General features: G+C 45.6%; 1 protein-coding gene across 2 annotated transcripts in view; it reads right to left on the bottom strand.

Moving 5' to 3' along the window:
* Positions 1–26,310, bottom strand: part of LOC118545292 (BTB/POZ domain-containing protein KCTD12) — a 124,561-nt gene that overhangs the window by 55,634 nt on the left and 42,617 nt on the right. The window contains exon 2 of one of the 2 annotated variants that reach the window (XR_013446922.1): positions 674–3,092. Coding sequence is in view for 1 of the 2 variants with exons in the window: in XM_078070239.1 (XP_077926365.1) it covers positions 3,050–3,092 (43 nt within the window). In the remaining variant the exon portion in view is untranslated. Of the gene's footprint in view, positions 1–78; positions 3,093–26,310 lie in introns of those variants that run through there. The other variant, XM_078070239.1, reaches the window with a different exon arrangement.

The raw sequence follows: 26,310 nt of genomic DNA, 5'->3' as shown, positions 1-26,310 counted from the left end.
GTACAACCATGTCTTACTTTAAAACATTATTATTAAGACAAATATTCTTCTACTATATATTACATAAAGACAAATATCTTACATAAAGACAAATATTTTTATTATTAAATTGTCCGTTTCTTGGAAACACACCCAGAAATGACTCATTTCTTCAAAAATAAGGTAATAAAGCACTCCGCTTTGTCCAAGACAGGACTGTATCACACATACGTCAGGCTAGCCGGTGATAAGTCACATTTCACTTTCTCAAGAGTGTTTCAACAATGAGGAGACTCATAAACTGCTTTTGAAATGAAAAACAGGAATTGGGAGGAGAAGGCGCGGCAAGAGCTTAAATGAGAAAAATAGGTTGAGATTAAACTTGGTCATAGCTGGAGGAAATGTAGTTCAATTACACTGTATATAAATAATTGCCCTGGTTACATACGTTAAGAAGTCTGAAAGAAGGTGCGGGTCACGTTAGAAGTGTCACCAGGAGGTCCTGCCAGGCTTACAGCCAAATGACCCTCAAAGTGACATTTAGCTTGGGGCTCTCTCCCTCAGGCAAGGCCAGTCCTCCCCTCTATAGGCTTTGATATTCCATGTTGTCAGCACACACAATGAATTCAGCTCTGGAGGCTGTAAGCTCATGGGAGATTGAGGGAGAAACAAGAAAGCCAACATGTCCACTTACACTGAGCCTTGCAGTTTTCAGGACCCTCGTGTGTGTCTCTCGCCTGGCCAGCCCGGAAATACAACCTGAAAGCAGTTTGCTTGGTGTGCCCGGCCTCAGAGCGGGTTATAGGATTCCGATTACAGGACTTTCAGTCCATTCTTCTCCACCACAGAACACACCTGCCTCTAGGAGTCAGTGCATCAAGTTGGGGAAAATGGGCTCCTTCTGCCTTCCTAGTGTGTCCACCTTGGCCTCTCTGTCCCTTGGTCTCCTGCCTCCCACACGTACTTGTCCTTACCACCCCCCCCAACCTGGATGGCATAGTCTTTCTCATTCTTCATCATATTGATCAGGTCAAACAAGGGTCTCAAGCTTCCTGTTGAGAGCATGCAAAATGCTTTCTTTCTAAGGTGACTCTTGCCACTATTTGATCTCAAGGACCATGTGATACTTTCATTCAAGTTGTCAACTCTCCTTATAAGAGGTCCTGTTACTTTTTCCCAGGGCAGAATATATTAGGCCTGCTTTTTGAGGCAGATGCTACTCATTTGATGGTGTCATCTGCAAATGCTTAGGTTTCAACTTCCATCGTAGGGACAGATATTCTTATTATTAAATAAATTGACTTCAGAAGTACAAATTTCTTGTCAAAGGAAGTCTGAAAGAGCAGATATTGTAACTAAAAGAACAACTGGTACCTGAGGCACAAGAACGTTGTTGAAATAACAACAGACTAGAATTTGGAGCGCCTGGGGTTCTCAAGCCGATTCAACCTTAAAAGCTCTGTCCCTGGCTCTCCCTCTCCCTCCCCCACCCCCTCTGAGGGCCAGAAGGCAGCCAGCATCTGCAAGCCAGCCATCAAGCCCTCACCAGGAACCCAATCAGCCAGCATCATGACCTCGGATTCCCAGCCTCCGGAACTATGAGAGAGAAACATTTGTTGTTTAAGCCACGTAGTCTATGATATTTTGTTTTAGCTCCCTAAGACACCCAAACCCTACAGTTACTACCAGGTTAGAACCCTGTGCTAAAAGAAATGACAAAAACGTCTGAAGAAATTGCCCCCAGGGCAGCCTACTAAATGCCAACAGTCCCAGATCTTGGGTGCCGCTACTCTGAGGGCAGAATTAGAAATTAATTTGTGTCAGTGCCAGCCCTACTCCCAAAAACGTAGCAAATGACCTAGATGGTCTAATTCAGAGGACGGGCACTCCAAAGGCCACCTTGTGCAACAGTATCTCCCTGGCCCGGGAGCCAGCAAGCTGGGCACTTGCCGAGCCACCATTCACAAGTCCGTTCTTCTGGAATCGCGCTACTCTCTTCTGGAGGCTCTCTTTCAAACTGCAAGTTTCACCGAGCGGGGAGGCAGAAGCTCATTGCTCCAAGCTGGTCCACCAGATGCAACTGCCAAACAAGAGAGAGCCCCAGAGGCCTGGAAAAAGAAAGGGTGGGGACCGGCGGGAGGGAACTGGGGGGAGGGAGGGAGGCAGATGAGGGGCCACCACTGCCTTTTCCAGGCGCTGGCACGATTCCACCATAGAGAATTCTGCTCCTGACTTGAGCCGGGGTGCTAAAGCCATTATTTATAGCTTACAGCCTCCCAAATCAGGCGGCACTACATGCATGGGAAGGTAACCAGAAGAAGCAGGGAGCACATCACGGTGGGGACATTGCTACAGCAGATGGTGGCCATGGGAGCTGTGGTGGCAGCTTGTTCAGAGGAGATTCTGTTCTGCTTTAATAGCATCTGATTCCAAGCGAGGCTGAGCCTCCAGATCGGCTGACACTGCTGCTCCTGGATCCAAGTCGGTCACCGGCTAGGCATCTGGACCCCTCAGCCTTCGGGCAGGCTGCACTGAGCTCAGGCAGAAAATGGAATTTCCCCTTCCTGCCTCATTAAAGGAACCATCCGAGTTCACTTCTCCAACAGGAGCAATTTGGGCTGAATTGAGTCTTGAGCAGTGATGAGCTGGGGCATCAAATTCCATGAGCCTTCCTGTGTCTCAGTAAGAAATACACTGGAGTCAGAAAGAAATCGCTGCACCCATCCTCCCTCCCATGGGGCGTATGCAACTCCATCTGCTGCTTCACGTGCTAAGAGCTACGGACGGCAGTCATTTCTAAGAAACCACAAAAATAAATTTCTTTCCAGGCCGTACTTTGCATTTTTACCTCCACTGAGCATATCGCTGGGCACCAGGCAGAGAATACTATGGGTCACAAAATCTCATTGGCTTTAGATGTATCTACATTTGGGAAGCGGGCCATTCTGGAGGTTTCCTCTGGAATATCCAGACGATGAAGGTGCCGCATTGATGAGATGTTTCCTATAATATCTCTCTTAATCCCCTCCTTCGTTTCTCCTGTGTGGACCCCGCTTTCCTTTCAGCTTCTTCAGCTCCATTCTTGGGCATGAGATTTGTTGTTCCAGCGTGGACTGTGAGGAGAAAAATGTAAGAATGAGATCCTAGGTCTCACTAAACCCCACTGCCCCAAAATACAATGAGCCACTTCTGGCAGCCCGGCCGGTTGGACAGGAAGGCCAGCGGCCGAGGAACAGTGCCAAGCTTTAGCTAAGTGCTTGCTGTTGAAAGGTTTCATGAAAAAATCCTGAAGCAGAGAACTGAAATGTTCAGGGAGTAGAGACCCCCGACTCCTGTCCTGGAAATAGTGTTTATGGGATGGTCTCTGGCTCCCAGCAACCCGGTCTCAATTTCCACCAGGCAAATAGAAATGAACACAAACTTTCAGCTGCCCCACCCTCCCCACCCTCCCCAAGCGACCCAGGCTTGCAGCAGGCTCTGACTTCTCTCACTTCCTTTCTAAGCGCAAGCCCTTAGCACCCTCTGCTTCACCCAGAAGGCAGGTGGCAAACAGCCAAGCTCTGGGGCAGTCAGAGAAGCAGAGACCCAAAAAACAGAGCCCTGGGCACATGCGCCATTGTGGGGGAGGGGGGAGGTGGGGGGAGAGGCGCAGGAAAGGTTCTGCCCGCCCTTGGAGTTTAAGGCCCGGGCATTGCAACTTGGAAGGACCTCTGTCCACTTTGGTCATTTACTGATAGAAAACCTAGCCCGGAGTGAGTAGTGGGAAGCCAAGATTACACAGAACTCAAATTCAGGTCTCCTGGGCACTCTCTGCCCACGACTCCTCATTGTCTTCTTGTGCTTGGGGTAACAGAAAGGAAGGGGCTCATGGAGCGGGAACGTTTGAGAAGCTCTAGCCCCAGGGTTTTCTGAATCAGAAATTGTGCACTTCTCATCTGTTCTGCCCACACTCCTCATGAGGCATCTGGTGGGCTGCTCCGAAGACAGGTCCTCATCTCCTCGTGCCAACTTGGACTGCAGTGGGGCTGGGACAGAGCTCAGCCCACGTCTGGACCCCACGGCCTCTCTCCTGCAGCCTGGGCAGGCTTGCAGCTACAGAGGAAACATGTGGAAACATAAAAAGGAAGCTGTGGCTCAGCATTAGCAGGCAGTACAGAGACGCAGGGTGGAGGTCTTGCAGCTTACCCACAGCTTAGATCCCTGTCCCACCCACCATCTCCAAAGCCACTGTCCAGAAACGCAAGTGTGAAATAAGGTGGATTTCTCTGCCTCTCCCTACAGGGTTTTGAGAGCTTTAAAAAAAAAAAAAAAAAAAAAAAGTTTCATCTTCTTTAGATTGTGGATCTACTTACTTATAGCACAAAAACCTAGATTTTAACCCAGGGCCATGCCGCCTTTAGGGAACACAAATTCATGGTGATATCCAACCCTCCAGAATTTTTCGTGTGGGCCCTCTGGACGTTGTTACTTGCCTTGACCCTTCTTTGTACCAAGATAGCAGTGATTGCTCTTTGTGATACAGGCCAGGGATCTCAGATACATCAGACAAAGCAGATGTTATTCCCATTTTACAGACAAATAAAACGAGGCTGAGAATTCCAGTTGCATGATTTGCCCCAGATCTTACAGCTGGCCACAAGGCTGTGATTCAAACCCAGGTCTGAGTCTGAACCTGGTTTCTTTCTCAGGCGCTGCTCCTTTGACCCACCTCCAGTACCAGCAGTCAGAACTTAAGTCAACTCATGACTCCTCTCCATAAAGCTGAGCACCGAGAACCCCGGAATACCCACCACCCCCACACTCTCTTTGACCACTGAGACTCAGCGAAGGGGAGCTCTGCTGTCCCTGTGCCCCTGAAATACTAACCAGAGAAAGGCAAACTACTTCCTTTTCCTCGAGATTCCCCGTTACCTACATATCTCCTTCTGATATGCCAATCATGGGTCCACCCATGCTGGCTGCTACCAAGTTGGTTTCATCCTTCAGTCATATTTGCAAATTTGTGCCCATGCCTTCGGCAATGGTGTTTACCCTAAGTTATAATCCTACACAGAGGAAATCTAGGCTGTTTAATTTTTGATTCAGTATCAAACAGAAAATCACCCAGAATTGGGCACTTAATGAAGATGATGATGATGATGATGATGAGGGCCTGGGACGCTCTGTCCCGGTAAAGCATCACCAAAATTATCCATAAATATTTCCCAGCAAGCTGCCGCAGAGGACTCAGTAGACAAGGGCATCAGGGTCTCTGTGAACGGGTTTTCCCCAGTAGTACCAGATAAGGGTTTGGCATCCCACCCCCCAGAGCAATGGGGGGGGAAGGGGGAGGCTCAGAGGTGGCAGGAGGCTCAGAGCCAAGCTGACAGGCGGGAGGAAGAAGTCAACACACCTTCACATGGGGTGCAAGGACTACTGGTTTCCCTCATAACATGCTGAGCGTGGCTCTAAGTGGGAGAAGCTGGAGCAGAGAGCCCAGTCCCCCTGGTGAGCCCGCCGCATTTCCCCGCCCTCCCGGAGAAGGCTCTGCGTCCCACCACCCGGCCGGCTGAGTGGGCTCAGTGCCATAGCACAGGGCCTCACCCCCTGGAAAGCAACAGTGATACTGTATGGAACACGGCAGCGATAATAATGTAAAAACTGGGGAGACGCTTTCACACAGGATGCAACTTCTTCCAGAAGGCACCCAGAGCCTAGCTGTGAATATCTTTTAAAATGCCCCGGGGGGCCTGGGGGGCTCAGTCTGTCAAGCGTCCAACTCTTGATTTCGGCTCAGGTCGTGATCTCAGGCTCCTGAGATCGAGCCCCACACCGGCTCCGCATTAGGTGTGGAGCCTGCTTAAGATTCTCTCTCCCTCTCCCTCTGCCACCCCCCTAAAAAAAAAAAAAAAAAAAAAAAAAGATTAAAATGCTCAGAAACTTTTCCCCCAGGTTTTCTGCATAAATCAAAAATTACCTTTTATCTTCTAAAGCAATTAGACTTAAGTGATCGTAAATAAAGAAAACAAATAGCTTACGTTATACACCGAGTCAATATATCACCTATCCTAGACTAATAGCTGTTGCCCTGATTCCATCTTGCATTTAGGACATTTGTTCTTTTTTTTTTTTTTTAAGATTTTATTTATTTATTCGACAGAGAGAGCGAGAGAGTACAAGCAGGGGGAGCAGTAGAGGGAGAGGACGAAGCAGGCCTCCCACCGAGCAGGAAGCCCAACATGGGGCTCGATCCCAGGACCCCGAGACCATTACCCGAGCCGAGGGCAGACGCCTAACCGTCTGAGCCACCAAGGCCCATTTGTTCTTTATTGCATTTGTGGTTTGCTGAGTGCTTTCAGGGAGAATAAATAAGACTTTGGAGGAATAGCCGAGGAAATTTATTAATTGGAAGTCTTTTTTACTTTGAAAATAATTTTACACTTCAAAGCAATTGTACGTCAATGGCTTATAGTCTTTTAAGAAGCTGTACATTTTTGGAAAGGAAATCTACTTTAATATGAACACTTTTTCTTGCTTGCTTTAGAAATAGGACACAGAAATCAATCCACAGACATATTTCAACTTTTTCTTGTCATTTTTGTTATTTTATTCCACAGCTCATAGAGATGAGAACTGGAAAAGAATAAAAATGTACCGTTTGACTCATATATCCTTATTCTGTTTTAATTGCAGGTAAAGATGACACATTATAGTGAAGACATTTTATTACGATTCAGAAAGAAAAAGGCTGAGTTATGAGCGGTATGGGATGGGAGCACGGAAAGATTCATGAAGGTTCAGTTCAGGAATACCCATCATTTCTCTGTATGTGGTATTGCAACAGATAGATAACCCACATGTCAGTGATTGCATCTGCTTAAATAAATGGCATCGGCTTGCTATAAATATTAAATATTGTCTTTTCTATTAGAGTAAGCATTAGTAATGATACTACTATCTCTGCATTTGAGGTCAAATGAAAAGATTAGTGTACCAGGTTCTAGAATGTTGAACTCTGACCATCCTTCTCTCTAGCACCCACATCCAGTTCCCAGGCCTGCCCCATGGTGTTAGGAGTGGGGGAGACAGGGGACGAACACAGAGTCAGGAGCCAGCCTGAGTCCATATCCTGACTCTACCCCTCTCTAGTGCTAAGACCTTGACAAGCCCCCCAGTCTCTCACTCTGCGCCTCATTCTCCTCCTCTGGAAAGTGGGGCAAGAAACATCGTCTGTTGTGTGGATTCATGGAGTTGCATGGAAAGCACCTAGAACAGTGTACCTAATAAATGTAAAATAAGCATCAGGTCTTTTGATGACAATGATTTTTTTTTCATACTGAGGCCTTTTTGAGTAGGGCTACTTCCACTCCTCTCCACACCTACTTCCCACCCCCTACCCCACCTCACCCCCTCCGGGCAACTGCAGCAGGTAGGATCCTACCTGGGCTTTCTGCTTTCTGCACATCCACCACCACTACCACCCCGGCCCCAGTTCAAGTCTAACGTCCCCTCCTTCGTGGCTCGCGCTACCCAGTAGACAGATCAATCCCAGCACCCACTACACTTTTCATTTTCTTTATCCATCTATATTCATGTGTAGTGGGGCTGAAAAACACATATTTTAAAGGCTGATGTCAGAAGCCCACTTAGATAGGAAAGTATCTTCATTTGGGATATACCTTAATAAGCAAACTTTGGCAAGAAAGATGAGTCCCAAAGATTCTGACTATAAGGAGGGACTAACTCCTCCACACCAGAGGGACACATACACTTGGGTAAATGGTGGAAAACAAGTTCAGTGAATGGAGAACGGCCAAAATGATTTCAACTTGCAGAAAAAGATGGCCAGTGAGAGATGCCTGCTGGCAGGGGCTGAAGGATATGTAAGAAGGAATGAGTCCTCTTAAGTTCAAATTGTTTGCATTTCTGGGATGTGAAAAAGACCCAAAACTTAAGTAAAGCCTTAAAAAGTTTGGCTCAGGTCCTCCAAGAAACAGACAGGATTGGATGTGTAAGAGATTTACCAGGGGAAACACCTGTGGAGAAGTAAGGGAAGAGAAATGGGAGAGATGCTGAGCTGACCAGTGCAAAAGGGGAGAGCGGAAGGGAGGAAAATTGGATAGAGCCTCAGATCACAGAGCGTTCTGAGAAAGACGTGATCAGGCTGATGGAAAGGCCTTGAGTCCAAGTCACCAATGGAGGAGTCCCGCATCTCACAGTCGGTAACAGCCCCCCCGCCGCACTACTAGCAGCACACTCACTGAGGGTGTAGTCTGCACAAACAAGATGGTAGATCCAGAGCAGCGACTGGGGCTCTCAGCCAGCCATGCTCCCGGAGGAGGGGACTGGACCTGCCCTCGCCACCACCCAGGGTTACCTCAGCTGACAGGAATCGTGTCTGATTCATCATTTGATACTCAACTGCTCAATCAGTTAATAAGTTGATCCACATTACACACCACACAATCATCCTAAACAACTATTGAAACCAAATGTGGTACACATGAGAATTCATTATACTCTTCTTTCTATCTTAGTGCATTTAAATTTCCCTTAATAAGAAGGTTTATTACAAATATTATTTAGAGGGGCGCCTGAGTGGCTCAGTCGGTTAAGCATCTGTCTTCGGCTCAGATCATGATCTCAGGGTCCTGGGATCAAGCCCCACCTCGGGCTCCCTGCTCAGTGGGGAGTCTGCTTCTCCCTCTCTCGCTCCCCCTCCTCCCCCATGCTCTCTCTCTCTCAAAGAAATAAATAAAATCTTTAAAAATATACATTATTTAGAAACCCTCTGGTGGTTCCTCAAAAAATTAAGTGTAAAAAAAATTAAATATAGAATTCCCACATGATCCAGCAATTCTACTTCTGGGTATATACCCCAAAAGAACTGAAAGCAGCGACCCAAACAGATATCTACATTCCCATGTTCACAGCAGCACTATTGTAATCACCAAAAAGTGGGAACAATCAAAATGTCCATCGACAGAAGAATGGATAAACAAAGCATACTATACACATACAATAGAATATTATTCAGCCTTAAGAGAGAAGGACAATCTGCCACAGGCTACAACATAGATGAACCTTGAGGATCGTTATGCTAAATAAAATCAGCCAGTTCCAAAAAGACAAATACTGCATGATTCCAGTTATGTGAGGTAACCACAGTGGTTTCAAACTCCTAGAGACAATGTTTCTTCTTCTGATCCATGAGCATGGAATGTTTTTCCATCTTTTTGTGCCTTCTTCAATTTCTTTCATGAGTGTTCTGTAGTTCCTAGAGTATAGATCCTTTACCCCTTTGGGTAGGTTTATTCTGAGGTATCTTATGGTTTTTGGTGCTATTGTAAATGGAATCATTTCTCTTTCTACAGTTGCATTGTTAGTGTATAAGAAAGCAACTGATTTCTGTGCATGGATTTTGTATCCTGCCACATTACTGAATTGCTATATGAGTTCTAGTAATTTGGGGGTGGAGTCTTTCGGATTTTCCACATAAAGTATCATGTCATCTGCGAAGAGAGAGAGTTTGACTTCTTGCCAATTTGAATACCTTTTATTTCTTTTTGTTGTCTGATTGCTGTTGCTAGGACTTCTAGCACTATGTTGAACAATAGTGGCGAGAGTGGGCATCCTTGACGTGTTCCTGATCTTAAGGGAAAGGCTCTCAGCTTTTCCCCATTGAGGATGATATTCGCTGTGGGTTTTTCATAGACGGATTTTATGAACTTGAGGAATGTTCCCTCTATCCGTATACTCTGAAGAGTTTTAATCAGGAAAGGATGCTGTATTTTGTCAAATGCTTTTTCTGCACCAATTGAGAGGACCATATGGTTCTTCTCCCTCCTCTTATTAATGTGTTCTATCACATTGATTGATTTGTGAATGTCGAACCACCCTTGCATCCCAGGGATAAAGTAGAATGGTGGCTACCATACTGGGAGGAGGGGAGAAGAGGGAGACAGGCTATCATGGGTAGAGTTTTGGTTTGGGGAGAAGAAAACGTTCTGGCGATGAATGGTGGGGATGGTTGCACAGCTTAATGTCACTAACATGTACACCTAAAAATGGTAAAAATGGTAAACTATGTCTTATGCATATTTTACCACAATAAAAGTATATATTATTTAGAGATTATATCTGATAAGGAACAAAACTACAACTGGGATACTTTCTGCTACCATGTGCTCTTACGCTTCAGGCCCTGAGTCTCTGCCTCCAGATCCTCAGTGAAGTCAGTACAGCTATGACTTCTCCCAGCCCAGCCATTTGGCTGGTGGGCTGGTTCCAGGGCTTTCTTTAATTGTCTTCCTCCCAAAGTCTGCTTAGGGCAATTTCTCCCAGGGCCTCCTCTTAGAGCAGCCATTCCCACAAAAGGTCACAGAGCTCAGGTCTTGGTAGCTCATTAAACCCCAGATGCTGGCCCTGTCCTCTGGCCCCCTTAACTGAGATTTCTCTGTTTAAAAATAAAAGTAGACTTGTTTTGGTAAAAGTAGCCAGATGATATTTCTTCCCCTGAAAGACTTCTGCTAGGATGACGGCGTGAGAAAGAAAACCCTAGTGAGACACTAACTGAATCTTTGGCAAAAGAGCGCCATAGCGGGCTGCCCCCATCGCCCCCCACTGGGCCATGCCCTCTGGGTTAACAACAAAGAGGCTCAAAGGAGGACCAGGGCAAGAGGCAAACCCTGGCCTGTCTTCACTGCCTCCTTCCTTTCTTTCTGCTTTTCTCATGCTTCTGACCCTTCTCACTTTCCACCCTGCTTCAGGTGCTAAACAACTCCAGATACCCTGTCATTCTCTCCATCTTCCTTCCTGAATATCTATCTACTCTATTACTTCTATCATATAAGATGCTGCAATCATCAGGAACCCCGAATTCAAAGTTTTGGCTCACATACTTTTGTTCAAGTCAGTGTGTCAAACAAGATAACATGAAATCAGTAGGAGCTGCAGGAGCACTGACCACCCAAGCTTATAAAGGTGACCAACACAGCTGACCCAAGCCACCGTAGGCCTTAGATCTATACACTGTTCAGTAGGTCAGGGGAAGCGGGACCAAGAGGGCATAGGATGTTTAAATAAAGGATGCAAAAAGTAGGGCTATTCCCTTACAGTAATGGCAAAATACTCCAAAAGCTACTCTTTCTCTGAGTAGCTGCTGGGTAAGAATCTGGGGAACTGGTAGGTGTCTCAGTTGGGGGAGTCTCCGATCATGAGCACCAGCCCAGGACTGACCCCAGGCAAGCTGGCTCCAGAGACAGTGCTCTTCACAACCAGCTGGTGATGGAGATACTCTGTGTATATGGCAAACTTAATCATGGTCTCGACAAAAAGAGCATATTCTAAGAACTTTAAATTTTCACAAACCATTTAATTTTAAAATGGAGAATGGCTTAACAGAAGAAAGCTTACCAATACTTCTCTGTCCCTAACTTTATTTGAGGGGATTTCAGATCACACACATTGTACCTTCTCTCGCCTCCCAAGTCAAGTCAGATAAGGCAGGTTAGAGAAACATCTACCTGTTTGTGGGACAGAAATACACACAGAAACATCTCATAAATGCAAAAGCTTCTGTGAAGAAACCAAACTTTCCCTCGCCTCTTCAATTTAATGGTATGCTAATCATACTATCTGAGGCATGTCTGAGAATAAACTCTGAAAGCCGCAGTTCTCAAGAAGATACCAAGAGTCTAATATAGATGGGTATCTACATCTTAGAAATCAAATTCTCTTATTTGAATATTTATGACAAGAAGTTATATGGCAGGGTTAAAATTTTCCAGTGGCTCCAGTCAAAAAGCCCTTTTGCTTTCATGTTACTATGCTGTGTTCAACGCAGGGGAGGTATTTTTAGTACTCTATTGCTAGGTGCTCAACTTTCCTCTCTCATCAGAAATATAATTGACTTTATTTTTATCTACCTCAACATCTCCTTAATATGGTAAGCTTCTAAATATCGGTGTCTGATAAATAGTCAGATTTCAGTATATATGTGATGTTTTCAGCTCTCACTGAGGAAACTATAAAACTATAGGAAATTCATCTTGGATGGATGTTCCTTTGGGCATTTTGTGCCCTCCATCTTCCAGTGCCTTTCCAGAAGCGGGTATCACATGAGAAATTGCTTCTAAATTTATGTTGTAGAAAATGTTTGGCCTCTCCTGAAGCGTAGAAATTATTTGTCTTATCAAAAATGAAAACTAGTCTTGTTGCTCATCTTACTTTGGTCACCAGGAAACTCGGTGCCCATTCGCAGGCCAATTATGTTTGGATCCATTAGCTGCAACTGGAATTGAAGCTATTTAGAATTCTACGGCTCAGTAGGACACTTACCCACTTATTGCCTCTCAGCTCCCAAGTCGTTCTTTTTGTCTGCTCTGGAAGAATGGATATGGTCCCTTTAAACGTTTTTACTCTGCTAGCTGGCGCTATGTTAACCTTTGGAGAGACATTGCAGGAGGAAAAGATTTTTGTTTCCTGGTTCTGGTGTTTAATCTCCAGGCTCCTGCTGGGTTCCCAATGTCTTGAGGATCCTCTCCCAGCACACGTGGCTTCCCCAAGGCCCAGCACCTGCAGCAGAAGCAGCTTCTCCCTTGCTGGGCTCCTGCAGGGCACAGTGGTCCGCATCCCGGAGCAGCCCACAGCGCTCCCAACACCCCTTTGGGCAGATCTGTAGCTGAGTTTCTGAGACACCTCCCTGTGAGCAGCTTCGTCCAGAACCGAAGAAGGCAGGTTTCCGGCAAATTCCTAAGGGCAACTTTCTAGATAATTCCAACAGCACAGCATCACACTGACTTCTCTGCTATTGTCAGCCACAGCTGCACCCTCTCCAAGGTGTGGGCCTCTGGGCCCTGGGGGCGCTCTCCCCTGACCCCAGCTCAGCCCTAGGGCCAATGGCTGGCCCATCTCTGAAGCTCTGATATTCTATAGAGTTCTCTTTACTTCTTCCCAGGCAGCCCCTTATTGCTCCCCTTCCCTGTTAGTCAGTAATTCTTTATATTAAACTTTCCGTGTTCAAATGACTGTGGTTTTTCTCTTCCGATCAGACCCAGACTGATATACTTAGCATATGTGCATTTTATATTTTCTTCCCATCCTGACATCTACTCAAACATATTTTGCCCCTTGGTTCTATTATTTTTAAAATTCAGAGTTCACTATCTAATTGTGTATATACTTTCTTTACTCTAAAACTATCTGTGGAATGTCAAGGCCAATAATTAATTGAAATGTCTATGCAAATGAGGGTCATGCCTATTTAACTTGCTGTGCACCTTTCCAGAAAAGAACCAATCTCCATGCGGTAAACCAATTATTTTTGACGAAGATAATGAGACTAATGATCCTAGGTACTTCCACCCCACAATAGACTTTCCTAACAGCTGAAATAGAACCCCTAGAAGTTTAGAAGTTCGCACCAGAAATAACAAACCAGTCGACCCACGATAATAATAGTTCATCATTGTGCTTCTCAAATCAAAATTTTCTTTTCCTACACGGTTCCTGAAATTCATGTGACCTGCCCCAGGCTAGCAGCTGATTCAAGAGATCCTAAACACAGAGAGATGGATGGAGATGGATGTGGAAAATGGTATGAGATAGAACAGAGATTTTCAAACTAGCGTGACAGAGCAGAGGACAGCAATTTCACATGAACGTAAGAGAGACCAGTGAGCAGTGTAACAGTTAAGGAGTAAAGTCTCAGACCAAATTCCCAGGGTGGCGCCAAACTGCAAACCTCCCAGGTTAACCATCAATTCCCTCACCACTGCCCCAGGGACCGAGGGCTGTGGGAGAGCTGGCTTCTGTGAAACCCCAGGCTGCGCTGAGTACTCATTATATGCCCTTGAGCAATTCCTTAACCTCTAGAGTAACAGTGCCTACCTCCCAGGGTTGCCAGGAGGATAAAAAGAAGCACTAATTATGAACACCCTCATCACGGTGCCTGGCGCATCCCAAGTCTTAGCAAATGTGATTGCCTGCTCCCCTTCTATTAATCAGTTTCCTAGGGCTGCTGTAGCAAAGAACCACAAACTGGGTGACTTAGTGCAACAGAAATGTATTGTCTCCCAGTTCTGTAGGCAGGGAGGCCCAAAATCAAGGTGGCAGCTTGACCCTGCTTCCTCTGAAATCTAGAGGGGAAGGATTCTTCCTTGCCTCTTCCAGCCTCCCGTAACCCCAGACATTCCCTGGCCTGTGGCAACGCAATTCTGACCTCTGTCTCCATCCTCACATGCCTTCTCCCTGTGTCTGTCCATCTAGTCTCCTCTGTGTGTGTCTATCTCTGTGGCCAAATTTCCCATCATGCTGGATTAGGGCCCACCCTTAGGTGAGGGTCATTAGACCTCATTTTAACCTAAGTCCCTGAAGACTCTATTTCTAAATAAGGTCACATTCAGAGGTACTGGGGGTTAGGGCTTTAACATGTCTTTTTTGGGGGGGGACACAATTCACCCCTCCTTAGTTTTCTGCCTAGAGGTGACAGCCTAGTACCCTTCCTCCATAATGAACTATCAGCTGTTTAGAACACAAATTCTGCTTTATCACAGTTTCCTGACCATGGGCTGTCTATAAGACACCCAGAAAGATTAAAGCATGGGTAAGTTCATTACTTAGAAACCTCCTACCCTTCTCTGCCTCCCCTGTTCTGGGAAGTGGCCATGATGGCTCCCTCCAGCCTCCCCTGGGCTCTACCCCCTCTGGCCTCCAGTCCCCTGCCTCACTTTGCCAGCCCTGCACTCACAAGACACTGTCCCCTTTCCCTCCCTCTTAATCTGACTCCTTACCTCAAAGACCCATAACCATACCTCAGTTGCATTCAAATCTCTATACTCTACCAAACAGACACAATCTATAAGAAACAGCAGAGATGGTAAGAAGGACATTTTAGTTGATCTGAAGGAAAACCCTTCACATGCCTATATTGAAACCCAAGTCATAATTTGAAACTAAGAACTTGTAGGAAGGGTACACATATTGCCACTAACTCTTCCATCTGAGCTGCAGGGGGAGGGGTCCTACTAAGACACCAGGCTCCTCTGTGGAACAAGAAGAGCAGACGGGCGGGAGCACAGACAGTGGGCACGTGTGAGTGGAGGCACATCGAGGTACATTCGAACCGACCCACGCTAAGAAAACCCAGGGAACTGAGAGGAGTTCCTCAGCTTTTTTACAGCCCCAAAGTGTCAGCAACAACGGATTCATAAGCACTGACTCTCTCTACGTCCCCACGGTAAGCATGCTTGTATCTCCCACTCCAGAAATCCCAAATAGAAAAGAAGAAGAGAGAGATGGCTCCTAAGAGGCAGTCCCGTGCATAGTCTGCTTTAAGGGGAGAGGAAAATTCCCTAGTCTAAGGTCACCTCCCCAACTCCCCCCCAACCAGGGTCTAAAACTCTCATCATTAGGATCACTCTTAAGTTAAAGACATCCTATCCTCCCACGACATTTGATAGAAGCAGAACATCTCTGGGGAGGAACACACTGTCCTTAGTGCCCATGAATATTTCACAGACACCAGGAGACTGTATTCCCTGGTGGTCACCTCAGTCAGCTGTCCCCGGGGGAATAAATCCAACTATGGGCATGCGTTGGTTTTGTTCCCTGCCATATCCTCAGATCTGTACAAATCCCTGGGTGTAAAATGTGATGTAAATCTGCCTCTATAAAGTGGGACCAAATACTACCTAGCACATCACGCTGCTGTGAAGAGTTAATGATTAATACAGCTAAAATGCTGAGAACAATTCCTGGCATAGAGAGAGATCCCGGTAAATATTGACTATCATCTTCATCATCATCATCATCATCATCATCGTAAATGACTGAGAAAACACACAAGTAAAGGAGAAAGGTCTAGAGAACGGACACCGGAAGGCACCCTTGGGGTGATGCGGGAGGGAGGGGTCTGAGAGGAAGTGGGTGGGGGGCCAGAAGGGACGGAGGGCAGAACCAGCTGCTTCCACCCCACAAGCATGCGGACAACAGCCCTGTGGACACTGCCTATGTCCCGGGCACATGGCACTCACCGAGGCCCTCTGAGAGCCTGGCGCTGAACTGTGACCATCTCTTCCCTCCTGCACCGAGCCAGAAGCATTTGTCTAACTGCTTTGCCATAGCCAAGGAGGTGTGATAAAACGCAGCCGACTGCAGGGGGGAGATGCGTCCATAAATCAGAAAGGGACTGTGTCCCGGAATCTCTGACACCGAACCAGAGAAATAGGGAGCCCGGGGCACTGGAAATGAGGTGTCCTCAATACCCAGCCAGCACCCACGGGATCCCACAGAGCCTAAAGGGAAGGCAAAGTGCCCCAACAGTTTCCCAAAGTGTATTCCAGGTGGCTCAGGAAAAGAGAAAGTATTCAAATAGGTTTCTGGGTTAAACAGAGTTTAATGTATTTCTTCAGAGTAAGGTTTTCAGAGCTTCTGATAGGCCTAAATGCATTGTGAACCTCCAGAGGTGGATCCTTTGCACAGTGTTACCCTCATATGCTGGAGAAGAGAAGCCTGTTCTTAACAGTATCTGGAGACCGGGGTCCTGCCAGAAAACCCTGGGGCGGTCGATAAATGCTGGACAAAGTGTCTCGGAGGGCAGGTCACCTAGGGTTTCTGAGCCCTCTGTTTCCTCATCTGAGAAATGAAGGGCCTCAATCAGCAGTTCTTGGCTGAGCAGCTGGTAAAAGCTGTGCATTTCCTCCCTGTGACTAGGTGCATATTATACACGCGTCAGACTTCTTCCCATACAGTTTCAGGGAATCGTAAGTCTCTCAACTCTCTGATGTTCTAAGACCCCTTCCATCTCTAAAATGGTGTACATACTTGAATTAGAAGGATATCATGATAGGGACGCCTGGGTGGCTCAGTTGGTTAAGAGTTTGCCTTCAGCTCAGGTCATGATCCCGGGGTGCTGGGATCAAGCCCCACATCAGTCTCCCTGCTCAGTGGGGAGTCTGCTTCTCCCTCTGCCTCACCACCCCCCCACCAGCTTGTGCTCTCTCTCACTCACTCTCTCTCAAATAAATAAATAAAATCTTAAAAAAAAAAAAAAAAAAGGATATCATGATAGATATCCATTGCTTTTGCCCTGCATCCCTTCCCTTTCATTTTGGGAACAGCAGGAGTCTCCCCTTGTGAAACCACCTCTTTCCCATTCTCCATCCATATATTTCAACAAAAGTGGACCAAATCCCCCCCTCCAACTCCAGAAGCTGGTATGTCACCCAAGCCCGCTGACCAGTCAGCATACCTCGTTCCCATGGCCACAAAGAACCACATGGATGGCGCAATGTTGAGAGAGTTCTTGAGGACACAAGCTGTAGCTATCAGATAAGGAAGGGAGGGAGGGAGGAAAGTGTCCACACTATGGGTACTAAATGAGCAGAATGAAAGCCTGCAGTCTTGGTAACCATCTTTATCTTTGAGAGGGAAAGCCATTCCTGATTATATTAGCTGAATCATCTCTGAAATCCACTTCATCCCCCCAAAAATATCCCATTTATGTGAGTCAATAAATATTTCTTCTGTTTAAACTAACTTGCAACTGAAAGAGTGCTGAATAATTCAGACATCAATCCTGGGAGTCCCAGGACTGCTGTGAGGCTCAATTAAGAAGCTCACAGTGTTACTGCTGAGTCCACACTCAGCAGAGAACAACTGTGGAAGGACAGTAATGGATGACTGTGCATTGGTTGGTCCTGTGTCCCATGGGAGCTGTGTACAAGAAGACCCCAGAGACCTCAAATAATTTCTCCCCCCTGCTACCTGCTTCCTACATGCCATCATGGAGCATCTGTGATGTTGGGGGGGGGTGGGTAGGGAGAGGTGTGAAGGATGTCACAGAGACTTTTGAGAATCTAATGAATTTAATCAATCCTCTTCTTTCAAAAATATGCAAAAATATTTGCCTGCAATTGCAGGGGTTTATACACTCCCTGAAACCCCGAAGAGTCTCCCTTCCTCAAGGGTCTCAACTTTTGGTATGGAGAAATTGCTGAACTTGTTACGTGAAAAATGGCAGCCTCTCAAAGGACTAGGGCTGGGAAGGAAGTAAAAAGGGAGCTCTCCGAGGACACAAGAAGGGAAAGGAGAGTACCGAGATAATCCAATAATCAGCAAAGACTCTGGCATAGGGACAAACAGCATGAATTGGTCCCACAGCCTCCCCCCTGCCCTTTGAGGAGTTTCCATCTTGTAGGAAAGGGGAGCCACCAGGGCGAGAGCCCCCAGAGTCAGATTCAGAATTGACCTGAGGTCAAGGTTGGACTCCTGTGAAAAGGGATTTCTGGAGAGAGGACCCTTAAAACTCCTATCAGTCATTCATACCTCATGCCCATAACATATTTCCATAAGGAGAACGGGTAAGTCAATGAACGTAGAGGGGTGAGTTCTGACAACGGGTGTCTTCAGCAGTCTGCCTTTGCCTGCACCCGCTTGGCAGAAGCCCTGCACTCTTAAACAGCAACTGATCCCAACCTTTGGAACGTTTCGCTAAATAATTGTGTTAAATGGCTATGTTCTTCCCAATTGTGAGAGGTTTTCTTTAAAAAAAAAAAAAAAGGCAAGGCCTCATAAGCAAGGAACTACCGAGTTTATAGTCGGCCTGACATTTAGTAGTAAAGTCAGCAGCTGATGGTGTGACAAATCCTCCCCCATTTTTCTTCCCATCCTTAAATTTTTGATCAGAAGTGGCCCCCTCACTGCAGCCTAACCGGTCCACTCCCAGCCTCCCACCCTGCCCCGAGCAAGCCCATGCAGAAGGCAGCCAAGGCAGGTGCACGGCCGCGGCTCTGCTCCTGGCCACGACCCTTCCACCAAACCAAAGTCTCGGATATTTTTCTCCTGCCCTACAAGATGTCAGGTCAAGGGTCCCACGTCAGGAGGGCTCAGACGACTCTCTGTGAAAAACACATTTTAGGAGCAGGAGCCTTTTGCCAAGAAAAAGAATGGTCTCCCCTGTGCTTATTTCAGTCCCAGACAGAGAGCAGATAATAATTTATGTTTGCCGCACTCCTCCACAGCCCAGAAAGTGCTTTTCTTTATCGTTCTGCCTGTGTGTGATACTTGAGGGGAAGCACCCTAGCGGTACTGTCCCTCTCATTTCAACCAGGCCCTGGTCCTCACTGCAGATGCAGTCTGAGACTGGGGCCGGGTCCTCGACCTCACTTCAGGGGTATTGGTGCCAGTAAACGTGAATATTTTTCAGTGTTTGCCGCCATAAATCCTTGAAAAATAAGAACAATGTATTCTTATATGAAATAAGATGTTTACGTCTAAAAAGCAAATTTCACTAATGCATCTAGCATTGTGAAAGGCTTGATGTCTTCCAACAGGAAGCTCATTAAAACCTGAGAAATAATCGTGAGCCAAGGCCTGACACCATCAGCTCATATGGCAAGAATCTGGGCAGTAGGATCTGTGTTTTTATGAATGACCACGTACAGGCACGGCCTGGGGCATCGAGTGTGGATTTCACCTCAGTGCCACCAAGGAGAATCAGAAAGTATAAGAAGTTTGTATTGGGTTCTCCTCCTCTCTGTTTTAGCACCCTCTTACACTTCGTAGAACCCCCCTGGAAACTTCTCTTTGTTCTCTGTCCTCAGACTTCATCTTCATGCTGCTTCTCCATGTCAAAGGGCTCTAGGCTTTAAAGTACCAACATGGGGGGGGTGGCGGGGAACAGCTGGGTGGCTCAGTCGGTTAAGCATCTGACTCTTGATTTCAGCTCAGGTCATGGTCTCAGAGTCGTGAGATCGAGCCCTGCATCAGCTCCGCACTGAGTGTGCAGACTGCTTAAGATTCTCTCCCCTCTCCTCTACTCTCCCCCCGCTGCCCCCTGCTCATGTTCTCTCTCTCTCTCTCATTAAAAAAAAAAGAAAAGTACCTCCCTGGGATGGCAGTTGTTAAGACTGTTGCAGGAGCAAGTTCGGCCTGTTAAAAAACAGTTTCATGGAGATATCAGGCACCATCTGGCAGGATGCTTTTGCCTCTCCCTAGCAACTGCTCCCACTCCCACGTCCATGTCTTTGGTTACCTTGCCTGCTTCCCTAGTTACCAGTGCCCCCTATCTCCTGCACACCCTGACCCCACCCACCTCCGTTTGCAGCTTCCCTGGTGAACCCCCCTGGAGGTGGATCCCAGAGATTCTGCCTCCTGAGCCCAGACTGACTCTCAGAACCAACTCTGGCTTTCAGCCTGCCAAGCCCACAGTATGTTAGTCAAAACCCCCAGTTCCAGCGTTTTAATTCAGCGTTAGATAGTCTGATCAATTATCCCAGTGGATCTCAATCCTGAAGCTCATTTGAATCCCCCTCGGAAACCCGTTAAAATTTACTAAGGCCCAGGGTTAATACACAGCCCCAGAGATTCTGAGTTCACTGGTCTGGGGTAAAGCTGTGTTTTTTTAAGCTCTGCAATAGTTCAAAGGGGAGCCACGGTTATGATCTAACCCAAGAAATTTACAATGCAAGCTCCCTTTCACATGCAAAGAATAATTGATTAATAATGACTATTTGGGGCGCCAGGTGGCTCAGTCGGTTAAGCGTCGAACTCTTGATTTCAGCTCAGGTCATGATCTCAGGGTCGTGAAATCAAGCCCCATGTTGTGCTCCGTGCTCAGCAGGAAGTCTGCTTGAGATTCTCTCTCTCCCTCTCCCCCTGCTACTCCCCCTGCTCTCTTTCCCCCGCTCTCTCAAATAAATACATAAATAAAATCTTTAAAAAACAAATGACTGGGGGCACCTGGGTGGCTCAGTCGGTTGAGCATCTGCCTTCAGCTCAGGTCATGATCTCAGGGTCCCAGGATCGAGCCCCGCATCGGGCTCTCTGTTCAGCAGGGAGTCTGCTTCTCCCTCTCCCTCTGCTCCTCCCACTGCTCATGCTCTCTCTCTCACTTGCTCTCTCTCTCAAATAAATAAATAAGATCTGTAAAAAAATTAATTAAATAAAAATAAAAAACAAATGATCGGACAAATACTAAAGAAGTTATCGCAGTTTAAATTAAACAAGCAATTCCTCCAGATATTTTAATATGCCTAACATTCAGTAAAATACATATTTTATAATGATATTTTATAAAGACCAACCCAATTTTTTAGCCCTGGTGGAACTGCATCACCACCTGCTGACCGTAGACTCTGTCATGTGACTCCCCGGCTGACTATCATGCATCTTTGGAAACTGTAAGTCCTTCACATCACAGAAGCCTATAAGACCCTGAAACAGTCGGTTACATAATAAGAATGTCATTAAAACCATTTTCCCGATGAAATCTTTGCAGTTTCACCTCATCCTCCAAGACCCTCCCTCTGTGGCCTTAGCCCTCCATAAATCCTCCATTCCCCCCGACACCGGAACACCTCCAGCTTCCAGAACTTTGCTCTCCCAGCCCCCTTCTCCACCGTCTGCTAAGCCCTCTTCTCTCCTTTCTGCCTAAATAAGCAGCATTCCCATTTCTCTAAGTCCTCATTGAGCCTCTCCTCTCCAAAGTGTTCGCAGATCTCCCCAGCCCTAGCCTTCTTGCCTGCCTCTAATTTTATAGCATTTGTCTAGCTACACATTCATCCAACATCATGGCTGTTCTTGCTTTACTATTCAACCTTTATTTTGCCCTTAACTTTCCAAGTACTTCTGCCTTGTCTGCCCCACTAGTCCATCACTTATTTGCCTTTGCACCTGCCGTGGGGCTTTGCACTAACAGATTCAACAAATATTTGGTGTTTGGCTTTGACTTAGATCTCTGATGGCAAACTATATGATACATAAAACCTATCTGAGTCTAGAAACTAGTAAAAAATTTACAACATCTAAGCTTTGCCGGCATTAAAACTTCCAATATGCTCAACATAGGAGTTGCAGAATAACATGGTGTATAAATAGATACTGGACTATTTCAAATAACTAGAGAAAATAAATATCAAAAATGAAAGCAAGACAATGTAAGATCAGGTATCCGCTAACAACGCAAGTAGAAATATTTCATATCATTGCTATTAAGGACATCTAATCAAATAAAATCCCTTAGCTACCAACAACTACCATTGACCAAAATACACCCAGCCCCATGATGTGAAAATAAAACCATATCAGGCTCCTGCATATAGGATTCCTATCAGGGTTCAGATAGTTCCGAAACTCATTTCATTCCACTCCTCCATAGAATGACCCCATACTTGGCAGGAGGAAAATTCAGGGGTGGGCTTCTTTCTATTTTTTCATAAAGTCCATAAGTATTGTCGAGAATTAACAATGTATCCTGCCACAGAAACACAAAGATGACTAAGACATGTCCTTCCCTTCAAGTTGGTCACAGTCTCAGTGGGAGCAGACATTGACAGATCATTTCAACACAATGTGGAGCGTACAGTACCAGAGTATACATACAGAGGGTATTGCTGGAACACAGGGAGGGGTTCCCTAACTCAACCTGAAGCAATCAAGGAGAATCAAGGATGGTTCTTTGAAGGTGGTGATGCCTGAGTTGAGCCTCAGAGTTGGAAAAGACATTAATCAAATGAAAGAATAAGACGGATATTCCAGTTAGGGAAAGCACACAAGGAGAGGGAAGAGGTAACTGATACCATGGTGTGTGGAAGGAGCTCAGATTGTTCTGCATGATAAGAGGAAGGAAGTGAGGAAGTTCCCTTCACAGACGCAGCGACAACTTGCTAGCCCATAAGCTCAGGTTCAGAAGACCTTCAACTTTGTCCTCGAGGCAAATGGAGACTCCCTGCAGCTTCCAAGAGCTAATATGACAACTAAGAACAGCTTAGATTCTACATGAACCGCCTACATTACTCTACTGCCATAGAGTCCTTGTCAACATGGCTACTGAGACACTGATTCAAAAATTTCTTGGGTCATCTCTACAGGTGGATATTGGGGAAAACGATCTCAGATAAATCCCTTCCAGCCCAGGTTCTACTTTCTGATCCCCAGTGGCCCACAAAACTATGAACCCATGATGTAGGCCTGCTCTCCGGAAGGCACTGAAGCATACCACAGTGTTACCAAGGTGCGGTAATAAAATAAAAAGAGCCATAGAATTAAAGGACAACTGATGACAAGAGCCTGTTTCTTCTCACCCCTAGCTAACGGCTCTCTTCAGCAATCCACACTTTTTCTCCAATTACAGCTCATCATGTCAGGCATGGTGTATGTTTCATATTTCTTTACCTCTAGTGTTTTAATTGAAAATTAAAATTAGTAGATTTTTTTCATTTGCAACCAACCAGTTCAGTTATTTGCTTTATACTTACACACACACATATACACTCACACTCACATACACACACTCACACACTCAGATTTTTATCCAATTTTGATAGGTGAGAAGCTGGTTAATTTGAATGTTGGCATTTTGTGAAATTTTGCCTCTGTATAAAAGGTAAATTGTTTAGTCTAGATGTTCAAAACCATTAACACAGAAGAAAAACACCAGCAGGAAGTAATTCTGTTTGGCTCAGGCAGGTAACAAAATGAATTATACCCAAAGTTACACATAAGCTGGAATCATTCAACTGCCTGTCTTTAAAATATGTCATGTCTCCAACCTGAAACTTACATTCTGATCTCCCTAATGGCTCCTAATCTGGTCCAGACTTTTCAAGATGGGTGAAACTTGATTAACACAGCTTTCTCCTGCCAACCTCACCGTATCTGGATGCAACAGCCCATCCTTCCATCTCACCTGTGCAGGTTTTGTTCTTCTGGCAGTGATTCTACTTTTTGGAGATGGGTGCATATTTACATTGTTTTTAATCTTTCCAGGACCATAGAACTAAGTAATCTTTAGGAAAAATAATAATGATGATAAAACTTAGAATAATATTAAAGAGGTAGGTATGATCCTTAAAAACATAAAAATTTAGGGGCACGTGGGTGGCTTAGTCGGTTAAGTGGCTGCCTTTGGCTCGGGTCGTGACCCCAGGGTCCTGGGATCGAGCCCTGCATTGGGATCCCCGCTTGGCGGGGAGCCTGCTTCTCCCTCTGTCTCGCCCCCTGCTCATCATGCTCTCTCTGTCTCTTGCTCAAATAAATAAATACAATATTTTAATTAAAAACCTAAAAATTTAAAAAGCACATGGTAAAGAGCATGAGCCCTGGGGCCAGACTGCAGGGTGTGACTGTTGGCTTCCCCACTTGCCAGCCAGGTGACTGTGAACAGGCCCTTAAGTCACTCAAAGGCCCCAGTTACCCAATGTGTAAAATGGAAACAATACTACTAGTTTCCATCTCATAGTGTTGTAGGCAAATTTTTTAAAAAGCTTATTTACATACAGCATTTAAATCAGAGCTTAGCACATAGGAAGCTGTATGCATTAGCTATTATTAGTACCATCATGATCATCATCATCATTATAAGGCACCATAATCTATTAATCTCGCTAATTCTCAGAAAATAGTGCCATGGAATATCACAGGATATTTTATATTTTATATTCACACACCCTCTTCTTTTCCAGAAAAAAAAAAAAAAAAAAAACTCATCTCAAGAGATTGTATTATAAAGTTTAGTTAGCAGGAAAATCTGATGAAGTAGACATTGTTGGTTAAACGATCAACCTCACTTCTTCCAGCCTCTTCCCTGGGTCCTCTCCCAGCTTGGAATGTCCACATGACCCAGTTCAGCAGGAAAAGCCTTTTCCCTTCTTCCTACTGAAACGATGGCTGGGCTACAGGAAGCTTCCTTGGCCAGTGAAGGAAATCCCAAAAGAATCACAGACGTCAGGACTAACATTGCTGAGCCCTGGAACCAGAGCCAGCAAAACCCCCCCTACAGATTTTTCTCCAGGGCATGAAGAACAAACTCCTTCACAAGTGAGACATCGTATTCAGGTTTTCCAATACATGCTGCCAAAAGTATCCCTGACGGATACCTGTACAAACCTTGCATTGCTCTGGAAACTAACGGAGAGGTACCAATCTGCCCCAGTCAGATTCAGCCATTGCCACGGATGGTGGCAAATTCTTTTCCTAGAGTAAACCTAGGTCCTTGGTGCTGTGCTCCCACATGTTCAGCCTTCCACCTTAGCCAGCATATGCCGAATCCTGGAAATGCCCAGGAAGCCCTTCCTTCCAGGTCTCCTCCACTCCATCCTCTGGCTCTTGAGTACGTGTCCCACTTCCGGCTGCTCCCACTGTAGGCTGTCCACTTCCTGCCTCCCAGGAAGCCACATTCTGGATAACCAGTGCACCTGTTACTGGTGCACTCATTACCCTTGACACAAGCATCACAAGGTTTCTCTTCAGTGTTACCCAGGAGGGAGCACACCTCTCCCCATCACTTGTCTCTCTCCGCCCTATCAGTTTTATTCTGGTGGCCGGTTTTTCCAGGCTCCGGTGGTTTTCAAAAAGGCACTCCTGCCCAGTCAATCCTCGGCCCCTTCCTGCTCTCTGCAGCAGTCTGTTACAGTTGTAGACACAATCAAATTGGTAAAAGCTATGCAGCTTGTGAACAGTGTTGTGGAGGAATGTTTCCAGTCATCATTTGTGTTATTGTTATTTAGACAATCAAATTGCTCACTGAAATTAATACATTATTAAACTAGTTTTAAATTGTCTATGGATTTGTTTAAGATGGTACTTCAACTCTAAAATTATTCCACCAGTTCAATAAAAAAAAAAAAAAAGAATGAAAAAACTGGAACCCAGACTAAGTCATTGATAAATTATTCTTCATAAAATTAGTTCATATTCTGGAAACAAAGGTTTGTCTGTTTAATATCATATGAAAAATTATAGTCATCTTGGCTAAACAACAGTGTCAGGAAATAGCATCTAGATGAGACTGGGGGGAAAAAAGAGACTATGTTCTTGCTGCCAGCAGAAAGATAAATTTTGTTGGCCTTTGAAAGCCAGGGGATTAACTAGCGTTTGGGGGGAAATGCTTTGAAAGATACAGAACCTGTCATATTTTCTGCTTCATGAACTAAACATCAACACTGGGAAGGCTGTTATGGGTGTGTTACAGCTGTCTGCCACACAGATGAGGCTTTTGAGGTTGTGAGCCCAAGGAAGAGAAAACACCATTCTGTGTTTAATAAGCCATATACCCTCCAGTACTGAGATTACCCCTGACAGGGAGTTAAAACTTGGAAATAACTAGTTCTTCTAAGTCCTGGAGGTATCACATAAGATCCTGTGATTGTAAAGAAATTACATGGATTGTGAAAGGAGCAATTAGAAGAAATGTCAATTTTCTTTAAAATTCACTAGAACTTACAAATGGCGGGGAGGCGCTGAGCTGATGAAGTATTCGAATTATCCAAACTACTATTTGAAAATTATTTAGGCCACAGGGGACACAAAACAATATATTTGTTTTCTAGCAAAACATGCATATGTGAATCG

The sequence above is a fragment of the Halichoerus grypus genome, chromosome 4 (assembly GCF_964656455.1).
Source record: "Halichoerus grypus chromosome 4, mHalGry1.hap1.1, whole genome shotgun sequence".
NCBI lineage: Eukaryota > Metazoa > Chordata > Mammalia > Carnivora > Phocidae > Halichoerus > Halichoerus grypus.
The sequence above is the reverse complement of the archived record's forward strand: the minus strand, read 5'-3'. Positions and strand labels throughout refer to the sequence as shown.